General features: G+C 31.8%; 1 protein-coding gene across 1 annotated transcript; it reads left to right on the top strand.

Annotated features, from left to right (window-relative positions):
* Window positions 1-1,909: 1,909 nt before the first annotated feature.
* Window positions 1,910-13,453, top strand: LOC123884025 (oxysterol-binding protein-related protein 4C-like). Its single transcript, XM_045933022.1, has 7 exons — window positions 1,910-2,077; window positions 9,045-9,200; window positions 10,220-10,465; window positions 11,213-11,309; window positions 11,904-12,198; window positions 12,771-12,873; window positions 13,137-13,453. Exons 1-7 carry the CDS (start codon window positions 2,075-2,077, stop codon window positions 13,386-13,388), a joined length of 1,152 nt encoding a protein of 383 aa, XP_045788978.1. The 5' UTR covers window positions 1,910-2,074; the 3' UTR covers window positions 13,389-13,453.
* Window positions 13,454-14,055: the final 602 nt, after the last annotated feature.

The raw sequence follows: 14,055 nt of genomic DNA, 5'->3' as shown, positions 1-14,055 counted from the left end.
GGGTCAAGACAAGATATTGTTTCTTCGGCAATTAATTCTTCGAAATTATGGGCTCATTGTACTGTAATGCGACTTACTGTGAATATGAGATTGGGTGCATCATCTATACCGGCTGGACAAAAAGAAATTGCAGAATTTGGTAAATGGATACTATCAATTGGTGACAGTGATGACAATGCAGATGAAGATGGTCAGAGCAATATTAAAATCCCTGAAGATTTGCTTATAACTGATACTACAAATCCGTTGATGTCTTTGGTCGATTTTGTATATCCAAACTTTCTGGATAATATTAACGATCCAAATTTTTCATCTAAAAAAAAACAATCCATTTTTTTTTCAAGAAACGGGAATTCTTGCCCCGACTCTCGAATCAGTTGAGTATGTTAATGATTATCTTATGTCATTGATTCCCGGCGATGAGAGAGAATATTTAAGCTCTGACTCCTGGGTTCGATCAGATGAAAATTCAGAGGTTCAAGGAGATTGGTTCACAACATAACTTTTGAATGATATCAAGGTTTCGGGGATTCCTAATCACAAATTGAAACCAAAAGTGGGATGTCCTGTTATGCTCCTGAGAAACATTAATCAGGCAAATGGTTTATGTAATGGTACGAGGTTAACAGTGACCCAACTAAGAAAGAAAAGTATAAGTGCTACGGTCATTATAGGAAAAAATGCGGGTGATAAAATATTTATTCCTAGATTTAATTTGCTACCAAGTGATCCTGGTCTACCATTTAAATTTAAGCGTAGACAATTTCCAATAACTCTTTGTTTTGCAATGACCATCAATAAAAGTCAAGGTCAATCTTTATCTCATGTAGGCATTTATCTCGCGTGTTACATCTAGAAAGGGATTGAAGTTGTTGATTTTGGATGAAGATAATAATATTTGTAGTGAGACTACAAATGTTGTGTATCGGGAAGTTTTTCAGAACGTATAGAGATTTCTAAACTTTTCAGGTTAGTTCTTAACATTATAATATACTATTATTGTTTCTTAAATTTCATCTATTATTATTTGTGTACTTTTTTCTAACTTCATTTTTTTTTTTACATTTGTTTTTTGCAGTTCAGACTATTATTAATAACAAATTACTATTATGAAACACGCTTCAATATATGCACATTTATGTTGAAGTTTCAAATAGTGTTGACAATCGTTTTATTTATTATTCATGTTGAATCATTTTTTTTATTGGATAAGAAAGCATTTATATTGTTTTAAGGTGAATTACGTATAAGTGGTGTACACAACCAACAACAGTGATATAAAAATAACTTTCATTGATATTATGCGAAGGTGTATCGAGATGTGTGAGCCCATGTAGCACAAATCTGTTATTACTTCAAATGAGATTCACCGTTTGATGATATATTTTTGTTAATGGTGTCAATAAATTATAAGTTTGGTTTCCTAAATATTGACCATTAGTTTAGATATCACGAAAAGAAATTGTATGAGTTGTTTGATTTTGTAAAAATTGACCATGGTTTTTCATCATATGTTTTTTGTTATTTTATTCATCATAGATTTTATTTATGTTATAAAAAAAAATAAGTAAATTTTTACCCCCGTGCTTGGCAAGCACGGGTCTCATACTAGTTGGTATTAAACTACCCTAAATTACTACTAAAAACATCATATAATTGACTGTCATCAGTATATTATTGGACGCATGTAACGATACATATAAATTAAATTCTTTAAGATTAGACAAAAATAAGGAAAACGAACCATATTAAATAGCACATATAAGATGTACCCAAAAATATACTAACCCATTGAATACTTTTCTTGGGTACATACATGGGATCCATGTCAATTCATTTTCGTTTCCTTATTCATTCATATATAGTGTATTAAAGTCAGAGCTCACCTCAACTATATATAGTCTATATATAGGAATGAAAGAGTATACAAATTAAATTCCAATATTATCTTTTCATATTTTTCTCTCTCAATTTGCTGCAGCTTCTTCAACTTTTCTGATAGTAATAATTCCTTTTTAACCTTATTTTCCCTCTCTCAACCTGCTTTAATTAATTTCTTAATTAAGTTGGAGATATGGTATGTGATTTCTTTCTTGTTTTCTTTCTTATGTACATTTATATTTATCTCGTTTCATGTTTCTCTTAATTGTGTGTGTATGCATACATTAGCCATATGCTTACATGATATTTATATCATTGTTTTATATTCGTATAAATTATGATATTATTATCCTCAAAGCCACAATCCGCATTAATTTTTGAGAAATTGTTTAAGGTTTGTTTTTTGTAAAAGATTTTTCGTTAAATTGAAGAGTGTGAATATTGTATTATAAATTATTCACAGTCTCGATTTTCAAACAATATAATATGAAGCTTTTCAAACAAATGCGTACACACAGAGACATACACAGAGGGTGACAACTTCCCTACCCATTCCTTGGAATTGGGTAGAGTGACCCATTTGAGTTGTCATTAATCATAACCATCTATTTTTCATTCATTATTTATATCATAATAACATGTACTAGTTTAAAAAACTAGTACTCTAAAATAGTATAATTGCAAAAACACCCACTAAATTTTAACACTAATTTTTTCTATTCAATTGAAAGAAAAAGAAATAGCAGCAAGCATATGGTGAAACATATGAGAGAAAGAATGGTGAAATAAACCATATTGAGAACAAAGTCTCATTCTAAGAGTTTCAGTCTGATTAGCCCCAATAACCTTCTTCTTCTTCATGTTTCCAAATGAACTTCTTTATTTTTTTTAACTAAACTAAACCATTTTCGTTTTTTTATGTGTCAATTTTTCGAATCTTAATTTTCAACAAAATGGAGTGAAAACTGATATGGCTTTGGTAGAGCACGATTTTACGAATCTGATGCCATAAGTTTCGTGTTTTTTGGACAATTATAGAGGGAGAAATCAAAGAAAAACTATTATTTATGGGTTTCACGGATTTCTCCTTAAAACTCATGTTTTGTTGTTTAATACTTGATAATTATATGCTAAAATTATTAGGAATTGTATTCTCGTCGAAACCCAACAAAAATCGTGCAAAACGGAGTTGTAAAACGGAAGATATTCACACCGACCCGCGACCCGCGTTCGACCCGGTTCCTGGTCGTGGGTCAACCCGCTAGAGGTTGAAGACAACACTGTTCATGTAGGTAAGAAGCCCACTCGCGCGCTAGAGAGAGTGAGGGAGAGTGCGGTCGCTACAAGCATCCGTTTTTTATGCCGTTTTTTGCGTTGCACTCTACTTACCGAGATTAATTTTTCTAATACTTTTTCATATTTTTTTATGCATTAAATTTATTTTATAAATTATAACATGTTATATTTGTAATTAAATTTTTTAAAATTAAATTATTATGAAGAAATACTAATAATACAATATGAATTTTATTCAATTATATATTCACTCAAATTACTATTTATAAGTTTTTTATTGGACATGTGAAACAATATTGCAAGATCAAATTTAAGTTATACTTTGTATATATTTGACAAATACTATAATTTTATTTGGTAAAAGTAGTGGATAGTTGATGGCGAATAGTTTATAGCTTATAACTAATGGCTGATGACTGATAAACTAATTGAAGTGTTTGCTAAAATTAATGGTTCAATTGACATATAAATTTAAAATGACAAAAAAGGGCATTCTAAATTTAAAATAAAATCTCTTATGAAAAAATCATTATAAAATCTATATCTAATTAATATTTAAGATACTTCAAATTTAGTTATTTAAATTTATTAATTTACTATATATTTTATATATAATAATTATATATTTTATTCTTTAAAATTTTATTTTAAATTTATTTTCAATGGAATGAAACATTATAATTAAAATATTATTACCAATGTAAACCTATTGTGTTTTATGATCTACTCAATCTAGCAGGTGAAAATTCTTCATTGTACTATATTGCTTCTTCACATCCATTTGAAGCACTGATACTCCAAAAATGATGAAGTATCGTTTCCGATACGTATCCGATACCGATACTCGTCCGATACTTTTCGATACGCATATTGGAGAAGTATCGATAATTAATATTATTTTTAAAAAAAATAATATAATCGATATGTGTTGGATACTTCTCCGATACGCGTATCGAATAAGTATCATACAATTAATGTTTTTTGATGATAGAAACGGATGAGAGGAGACTAATACAATTCGTGTTTCCAGGTAGTGAATGTTAGAGTATAATGTTTTTTATGGATAACCAATTATGTCTCTTTTGAGTAGCACTTGTGATGTTTTTTGGGATAGTACTAATTATCTTAGGCAAATGCTAAATAGTGCCCCAGGGGCACTTGTTAAGGATTCAAATTTAGAAAGTTTTACTTGAAAATAGTGTAGTCAATACAATAAAAATCTATATTTTGATGTTTTCCATGCACAACTTTTATTTTATTTCTTCTTTTGGTTCCTTAACTAGTGCCCCGGGGGCACTGGTTAGCAAGACCCATTATCTTATTTAGGTAGTACTTAACTTAAGATATAATTGTCACCTGTTTGCTCATTTTGAGTAATTTGACTGTTAATTTTTTATCATTATTGATTTTAGTTATGCTTATACATTGTGCATTTATATATTTAATTTTAAATTTAATTTTTAAATAACATATCCTGATCATATTGTATCGGAAATTTTGAAATTTTTTTCGTATCAATATCGTGTCAGGTATTCGGACTTCATATCACATTTATGCTCGTGCTTCATCGGTCATCACCGGCAAGCACCTCATCAATATTATAACGACAAACATATTACGTAAATCTACCATTAATAATAATAATCTACTTCTAAATAAAAAATGTATATAAAATTTTGAATTTTAAATATGTTATTCTAAATAAATTTTATATCTGATAAACTTAAATATCAAATTAAAGTCAAATAAACCCGTGTGAATGCACAAGTAATATATAAGGTAATCATATAGTATGAAGCAACACCTCCTTAGTAAACAGAGCACTAAATTAGAACGAGGATTCATCACCTCCTTAGTAAACACTAAACAGAGCACTAAATTAGAATGGGGATGCATCACCTCCTTAGTAAACACAGCAACAAATTAGAACGGGGATGCATGATAGAGTAACAGCAACTGGAAAAATGATTGTGATTCAATAAATTATCCTTCTCTGTCATTATTGGGAGAAGAAAAAGTTGAAAGTTGTGTAAATTATTAAATGATTCAGTTGAAATTCGAAAAAATATTTCATTAATTAAAATGCAAATGACACTTTGGACCATAAAATTAGAGAGATTAGTTTATAATTGTCTTTGGGGAATTCTTTAAGACCTTAAATAGTACTCCCTCCGTCCCAAAAAGAATGACCCAGTTGACCGAAACACGCATGCCAATGCATAACTTTGGCGACTAATATCTTTAATTGTATAATAGTAAAAATTATAAAAAATTGATATTTTGAAAATACTCATCGAGACGAATCTAACAACATCTTATATGTTAATATTTATTTTTATTTATTAGTAGAAAAATATGGTCAAAACAATATATATGAATAGTGCATATATTCAAAATGGGTCATTCTTTTTGGGACGGAGGGAGTAGTACTTCGTTTTTTATAGACCTTTTATGGGAATGCGTAAAGTCAACGCATTGGAAATTGTAGTGTTTAATTTTTAGAATATAAAATTTCTTTAAATGAAATGACAGGTTAAACGGGTCGACCTGACGGACTTGACATGTTTTGCCATCCCTAACCGCAATAAACTTTCTTAATCTCCGTATTTTTTCTCAAAATGGTCTGATATTTTGGGATAGTAGTATTGATTATATTTATATATTGATGATAGTAGATAATATGATTTTCGTGTTTTTTTCTACCTTTAGAGTGGTCTTTATAGAGATTTTTTTACGCTATATTTATAGAAAAATTGTAAAAATGCAAATAAATAACCCAAAACTCGCCCACATTACAGTGGGGTAAACACCTATTTACTCAATAATAAATAAATAAAACATGGTTTTGCGGCCCTCTTGTTGGATACAATGTCCAACAACCACCAAACTAATGTAAGCTTATTGATATGATTCAACGCTAATGGTATATAACTAATACATGATAATTTTTTTGAGGCCCACATGAATTAGAGGCCTGACTACATTGAACTGAATATACCGGACTTGGGCCAGGCCTGGATCTATGGATGAATATGATGATTGGTTTAGGTAGGACAATCGACCTACTACGAGCACCTAAAGGGATCAGTGCGTGAGACAGCGATCCACAAACTGACGCAAGGGACTCGCCCTTTACTTGAGAGTGAAGGGGGGAAACATAGCATGTCACAAGAGCGAGGTAAGCCTCACGAGCCGACTTTTAGAGATGGGGTGTTTTGGGGAAGCTAAGTCAATTTCGGGCCAAGTCAATGATTAATGCCTATAACAAGTTACTAAATCTCTTCTCTGGAAATCTATCCAACGCTTTGAAGTGATTGTCTTCTTAGGGTGACCAAAGAGGATGAGCCATAGAGATAGGAATCGCCTTGCTCTCAACATGACATATACTGAGCTCATATATTCCTATTAGGAAGTTGGACTACATATGTCAGACCAGCGAACTACAAATTACACGCTAAACAGATTAGGCTGAAAGGCAACGGTGATATGATTATCATCAAATCAAAGCTAGAAGGAGATTCTCACTTCTTTTGCGAAAGACCATTCCCTTAAATGAAAAGTAAGCTCACTTTACTACTTCGAATAAGAGAAAGAGAATAAAGACAAAGAGATTCATTACAGATTGGGCTACTTAAGACTATAAGGCTGACAAATGAAATTTTATATAGAAGATTGCCCATGATATAACCAAGCGCTATTTTACATCACAAATATAAATGTTTAGGTAATTTGTGTACGTTGGTTCCCTCATGGAAACCCAGCTAAAAACATTTTTATTTATTTTATTCTTTTGAATATTTTTTTTTTATAAGGCGAAGAACATCTAGATACTAGGGGATTTTGAATATATATATATATATATATATATATATATATATATATATATATATATATATATATATATATATATATATATATATATATATATATATATATATATATATATATATATATATATATATATATATATATATATATATTATAAGAGAATATAATATTGTTTGTAAAGATTTTTTTATTTGTATAATGAGTGAGTATTAAAAACTTATAAATAGTAATTTGAGTGAATATATAATTGAATAAAATTCATATTGTATTATTAGTATTTCTTCATAATAATTTAATTTTAAAAAATTTAATTACAAATATAACATGTTATAATTTATAAAATAAATTTAATGCATAAAAAAATATGAAAAAGTATTAGAAAAATTAATCTCGGTAATTAGAGTGCAACGCAAAAAACGGCATAAAAAACGGATGCTTGTAGCGACCGCACTCTCCCTCACTCTCTCTAGCGCGCGAGTGGGCTTCTTACCTATATGAACAGTGTTGTCTTCAACCTCTAGCGGGTTGACCCACGACCAGGAACCGGGTCGAACGCGGGTCGCGGGTCGGTGTGAATATCTTCCGTTTTACAACTCCGTTTTGCACGATTTTTGTTGGGTTTCGACGAGAATACAATTCCTAATAATTTTAGCATATAATTATCAAGTATTAAACAACAAAACATGAGTTTTAAGGAGAAATCCGTGAAACCCATAAATAATAGTTTTTCTTTGATTTCTCCCTCTATAATTGTCCAAAAAACACGAAACTTATGGCATCAGATTCGTAAAATCGTGCTCTACCAAAGCCATATCAGTTTTCACTCCATTTTGTTGAAAATTAAGATTCGAAAAATTGACACATAAAAAAACGAAAATGGTTTAGTTTAGTTAAAAAAAATAAAGAAGTTCATTTGGAAACATGAAGAAGAAGAAGGTTATTGGGGCTAATCAGACTGAAACTCTTAGAATGAGACTTTGTTCTCAATATGGTTTATTTCACCATTCTTTCTCTCATATGTTTCACCATATGCTTGCTGCTATTTCTTTTTCTTTCAATTGAATAGAAAAAATTAGTGTTAAAATTTAGTGGGTATTTTTGCAATTATACTATTTTAGAGTATTAGTTTTGTAAACTACATGTTATTATGATATAAATAATGAATGAAAAATAGATGGTTATGATTGATGACAACTCAAATGGGTCACTCTACCCAATTCTAATGAATGGGTACTTAAGAATTTGCCTACACAGAGACTTACAGTAAAATTTTGTAGGCCCCAATCTTTAAATGATAAATAGCATTAAAAATGAGAATTTATTTGCACGAAATGGTATCATTATTACAATGAGTTCTATGTTGATTTTTTTTTTCACCACCAGTTGAATCTGATTCGGGGGTCAGTTCTGACATTAAGTGATTTCAGTCCCCTTTCTATCGTAGTTGCGAAGGATCGAACCGCGGTCCTTCCTACTAAGTTCAGCGCATTTTCTTTCTTTCTTTATACATGTTTTTTGACGTCGAATTTAATGTTCTTACTAATTGTCCTTTTTTCAGATTTTAACAATCTTAAATTTGTAATGATATATGTATTTTTCAATTTAAATGAATGAATATATTTTTTACTTTAAAAAAAAGTTGGATAGAGATGTGATACATAGTATGATAGAACATTTACCATGTCTTTTAATTCTGGTAGCCGATACGATTGTTTTTTTTCTTTCTTTTCACGATGATATTAGTACGAAGTTTCCACTGCTGTTAGCGATGATTAATCTCCATCGGGAAACCTATAGAGAACACAAGGTGGACTCTTCCCTCCAACCAAATTTTATCCATGCGCATGAGTTAGGAAGCGAACTCTTAACCACATGCTTAATGAGACCAAAAATCTTATCACCAATTAGCCTATACCATTTAGTGGGACTAAAATTGATTGTTGTAATACCAATTTATTTGCAAGTTGAAACTAATTGATTTTTTAATTAGGATAATTAAATGCTTAAAAAATGCAACAATGTAAAAATTGGCGGTGTAGGTAAACAAGGAAGAGAAAAAAATTGTGCTCACTAAGCCACTACAACTAGCAAAGGAATCAGATTCAGAAGAGGCTTATAAGGCCCCTAATCTTTTGCAACGCTTGTTAAGTTTATTCAAGAATGTACGCCTAGGATCTGATCTCACTTGCTTTCAGGTACCATCTCTTTTTCTTTCTTTTATTTATTTATTATTATATTTGTTTGTTTTTGCTTTTGGTTTTAAAATAAGGCTTAATATTGGGAATTTGGAGGATATCACAGCAATAATAATGGGCTAAAGAAGTGAACTACCCAGAGACTTTGCTATTTGGATTTGCCCTTTTTAGGTTTTGTCTGTGAGTTTGAATATAAGGCGAGGAAAAAGAGCTCGAGGTTTATAATTCAAGTCCCGATAAAGGAGGAAAAAATTAACATAACATTGTAATACTAACAACTAACATTGCTTATAAAAAAAACGAGGAAAAGATTTTGGAGAAAAAATATATAGAAAAAAATAGATGTTTTCTATTAATTTTTTTAGTATTTTTATATAAATGATCTTTCCTCTGAGATATTAGGTGGGAAATAACTGCAAGGGTCATTGAAGGGAAATGGATTCCCAGCTGTCACTATTTAACTGTAGGTGAATCTTAGTCATCCATCTTTAAATCTGAACCCATCAAAACTTAATCTATAGGTGTGCAAGACATGACTGCATGGATATTTTGACCGCACTGAATCCTGATCCGTCATTGAAGCCGGACGGTTGATTGACACTGGCGAATACTATGACGCTCAAGTAAGTAGGCGTCATAAGTTTTTAGAATAGTGCATATATCGGCCTAGATAATGAATTAGGCTATATAGAGGTACAATTTGTGAGCCCTGCTCCTCTATGCCTCTAGGAAGAGTCTATGTGATGGTCCGCCTCGGAGTAACATAATTGTAGGGGTGAATATATAAAAGTAACATACTTTTTTGTCAAATTTATTACAGCAACCGATTTTTTTAATACATGTGAACTTTGTTGGAAAATCTTATAAGTTATAATCAGGGATTGAGGAAGTAATTAAGGTGAATGTTTTAAAACTGTATATTAAGATTATGTTGTGTTACTTAACATAGATGAATTTTCTTAATATATATGTGACTCTAATTGCATAGATGATGAAAATGTTGTGTTACTTATGTGCAGCTGCCACCACTATTTAACTTACCAAAATCACAACTTCAATGCTATGGTGAATCAGTGTACTGCACTTCTTCAGATTTGCTAAGCACATGCAACAGAGGACAGAGTCCATTGGAGAGGTTCATATCTGTTGTAACATGGTCCATATCTACCACACGCCCTGTTTCTTTTGGTGTTGCTCCTTATAATCCAATTCTTGGTGAGACACACCATGTTTCAAAGGGAAATCTTAATGTGTTACTTGAACAGGTATTTATCTCTCAATTTTAAATTTTTCTATTTCTACCTCGTCGTCTATAATACTGACACATAAGTATATACCAGTAATGATTTAAGAAAATGAAAGTGATTGATTGTAATCACATGTGTTGCATGTCTTATTGGTGACGACACCAACACATGTTGGACAACAAGTACACCTTCAATTTGAGTTGTGTGCATCTAGCACCGACATCTCAGCTTGAAGGTGTGTCTAATGTCTGACTAGCCCCGGCCCACAACAGATACATTCAGTTCTATAAAGTTGGGCCTAAAAAAACTGAAACGAAAGGTTATATATATTAAGCGATGTATTTTTGTCACCATGTTTGAACTGTCTCGGTGATTTTTGTCCCTTACAATTGCAAAGGGAATCCATGTACAACACTCACGCCCTGCCTCTAAGTCACTTGGGCCGGCTCCGTGTCTGACACATGTCAGTATCCTACATTGATACATCTAGTTACATTTAATCACTTATGTTTTCTTAAATTATTAGTGGTGTCTATGTGTCATGCATCAGTATAGTGTCATAAATTCCATAAGCTTGTTAGAGAAGCTAATGAAAAGAAGCCAGTTTTAGTTTATGGAAATGATGATAAGCTTAGTTTATGGAAATGATGATAAGCTTATTTAATTCTTTTCATGACATTAGTTTATTTGTACAAAAATTATTCTCATAAGCTCAAATAAGCTCTCAATAAACTCTTCCAAACACATTCCCTCATGTATCTGCAGGTGTCACACCACCCTCCAGTAACTGCTCTCCATGCAACTGATGACAAGGAAAACATTGAAATGATATGGTGTCAGCAACCTGTTCCTAAATTTTATGGTATTTCTATCTCAAATTGCAGTGAAAAATAATGTCATTTCCATTATAAACTTCCACAAAAATTTGAATTTTATAAAATTGGTACAAAAAAATATATGTATTTCAAAGAATCAAATTAGGGAACATGCATGCTTTGCATATTATACATTTTGTATTGCATCCAATGTTTTAAAAGACCTCTGGATTATGGTTCAACTGCAAAACCACATAAGTATATGTCAACTGTCAAAATAATTAACCGAGCCGTAGTAAAGACCAGTTTAACCATCCAAAAATTTCATTCCCCCACTCCAATATTGCTTTTCTTTTTGACAAAATTATTAGAAATAATGTATGAGTTTTCTAATTTTGAATTCAAAACCATGTCATACAGTATGCAGTAGCAACAAGACTTCAGATTAAAAGTGTGTCTGGTATTTAACATAACACCGACACATTCAATGACATTCATTACTTTAATTTTGTTAAATTATAATTAGTATCTAGTATAGTCTCTCTCTTTATCTATGTTGGTGTTTCATAGGTCATACATTGCTTATGTAATGAAGCTTTGTTAACAACTTGAACATTGTCATGGATTCTTACACACTTCAGGCACATCAGTGGAAGCTCAAGTGCATGGTAAAAGGCAACTGAAGCTCTTAAATCATGGAGAAACTTATGATATGAATTCTCCAAATCTTTTATTCAAGATTCTTCCAGTTCCTGGTGCTAATTGGGTTGGCACAGTTAATATTAGATGTTTAGAGACAGGCCTAGTGGCTGAATTATCCTACAAATCAAGTCATTCTTTTCTAGGACTTGGTGGAAATCATAATGTCATCAAAGGGAAGATCTTTGACTCTTCATCTTGCATGGTTTTATATGAAGTTGATGGTCATTGGGACAGGTAATATCTTCTTTCTAAGTACAGATTTTAACTTTCACATTTTTTGGTCTTAATGCTCCGGTTTTACGGGAAAGGGATCTTCATAATCTTGGATTTGACTTGGAGAGGTGGGTATAGTTTGACCAATGATTGTTCCAATCCAATTAGGGTTTCAACTCAGGTACTCCTGATCTATTTGAAAATCACTAAACTTCATTAATCACTTGAGTCAAATCAGTTGGAGCTGTAGTAGGTTCCAAGGGTTGGGCTGTTCACCCATTAAAGCAGTACGTGAGCTGGGTTCAGAACGTCGTAAGACATTCAGTCCATATCCAGTGGGAGCGTTAGAGCTGAGAGAACCTTTCCCTAGTATGAGAGGATCGGGAAGGACGCGCCTCTGGTGTGCCAGTTATCATGCCAATGGTAAACACTGGGTAGCCAATTACGGAGCGGATAACTGCATAGAAATATAGGAGAATTCTTAAAGATCCTAAAGTAATTGATTAATGGAAATTTATATAATTCTTACTTTCAATAACTATACTTCTAATTCATATATACCTTAGTGTAATTCTCATCAATTTATCATGCAGGACTGTAAAACTGAAGGATAGAAAAAATGGAAAAGTCAGAGTAATATATGATGCAACAGAAGTCATTTCAGAGCTACATCCTCCTATTCTCAAGGATGAAGAGGTACAAAAATCAATTCATATTTTTCTCTTTATTTTATTTACAAAAGATGCATGTGCCAAGGCGCACGAGTGTCAGGCGTAAAACACAGATGCATGTAGTTACATTAAATAATTTAATTTTCTCAAATTATTATTAGGATCGACATGTCAATGTCGTATCTGTGTCAGTGAGTCGTTGTTAAGATTTTATCAATTATTAGTTTTTGCTCTTTAATGAAGTGACATGTTCTAGTGAATGTAACATGAAATTCTCATTTTTATCAGAGTGTGTGGCCAACTGAATCGGTACATATTTGGAGTGAATTGAGTCAATCCATTGTGAATAAAGATTGGGAGAAAGCAAAAGAAGCAAAACAAGTAGTAGAGGAGAGACAAAGGGAGCTTAAGAAAGAAAGAGAGGCAAAAGGAGAAAATTGGATTCCTAAACATTTTGTAGTGTCTTACAACAAAGAAGTAGGATGGAATTGTTCACCTATTCATAACTGTGTATCAGCTGCTCCCATCATAGCCCTATAATTGTTGTTATGTAATGTGTTTATCTTTTTCTTGTTTTTAATTAAAATATGCAGTTATGGACCAACTAAATTGTCTAGAATATTTAGTCGAGAATCGAGATATTAATAATTGAAACCTGAGTACATTAAAATTACAGAATAATTAATTGCATTGCAAAATATCACGAGAATAATGTGATAATCAATACAAAACAGCTGAAATGATAACTGAAATCTAAATAACAGATTAACAAAAAAACAAAGAAGGAGACGATAGTCTTCTAATCCGATAATCCAAGCTCAACCTCGATCATCAGTTCCTGTCTGGTCCTTGCTCCGGTTAACCTGTTTACCTAAAAAAATTGAGAGTCGTGGGATGAGACTACTAAGCCTCAGTGAGCTCCTACTACCCAACTACTGGTGAGTGGTGACTATACCGGGGCAACTGAAACTAATAGTTTCTAACTTTAACCTGAACCTGAATATCTAATAGTCTAATCCTGACATAATCCTGAAGTTTTCATAATATGATAATAAAGCAATAAAGGTGTAACACACATAATAATTATCTTGTCAATTTTATCATAACAGGATCACCCCGGGGTAAGCCGGTCACGGAGTGCCTGGCCTGGTATTACCGATAATAATGTACGTCGGAATACAACATGAGCTTACAGTTCTTATTACAT

Source organism: Trifolium pratense, linkage group LG5 (genome assembly GCF_020283565.1).
Source record: "Trifolium pratense cultivar HEN17-A07 linkage group LG5, ARS_RC_1.1, whole genome shotgun sequence".
Lineage (NCBI taxonomy): Eukaryota > Viridiplantae > Streptophyta > Magnoliopsida > Fabales > Fabaceae > Trifolium > Trifolium pratense.
The sequence above is the reverse complement of the archived record's forward strand: the minus strand, read 5'-3'. Positions and strand labels throughout refer to the sequence as shown.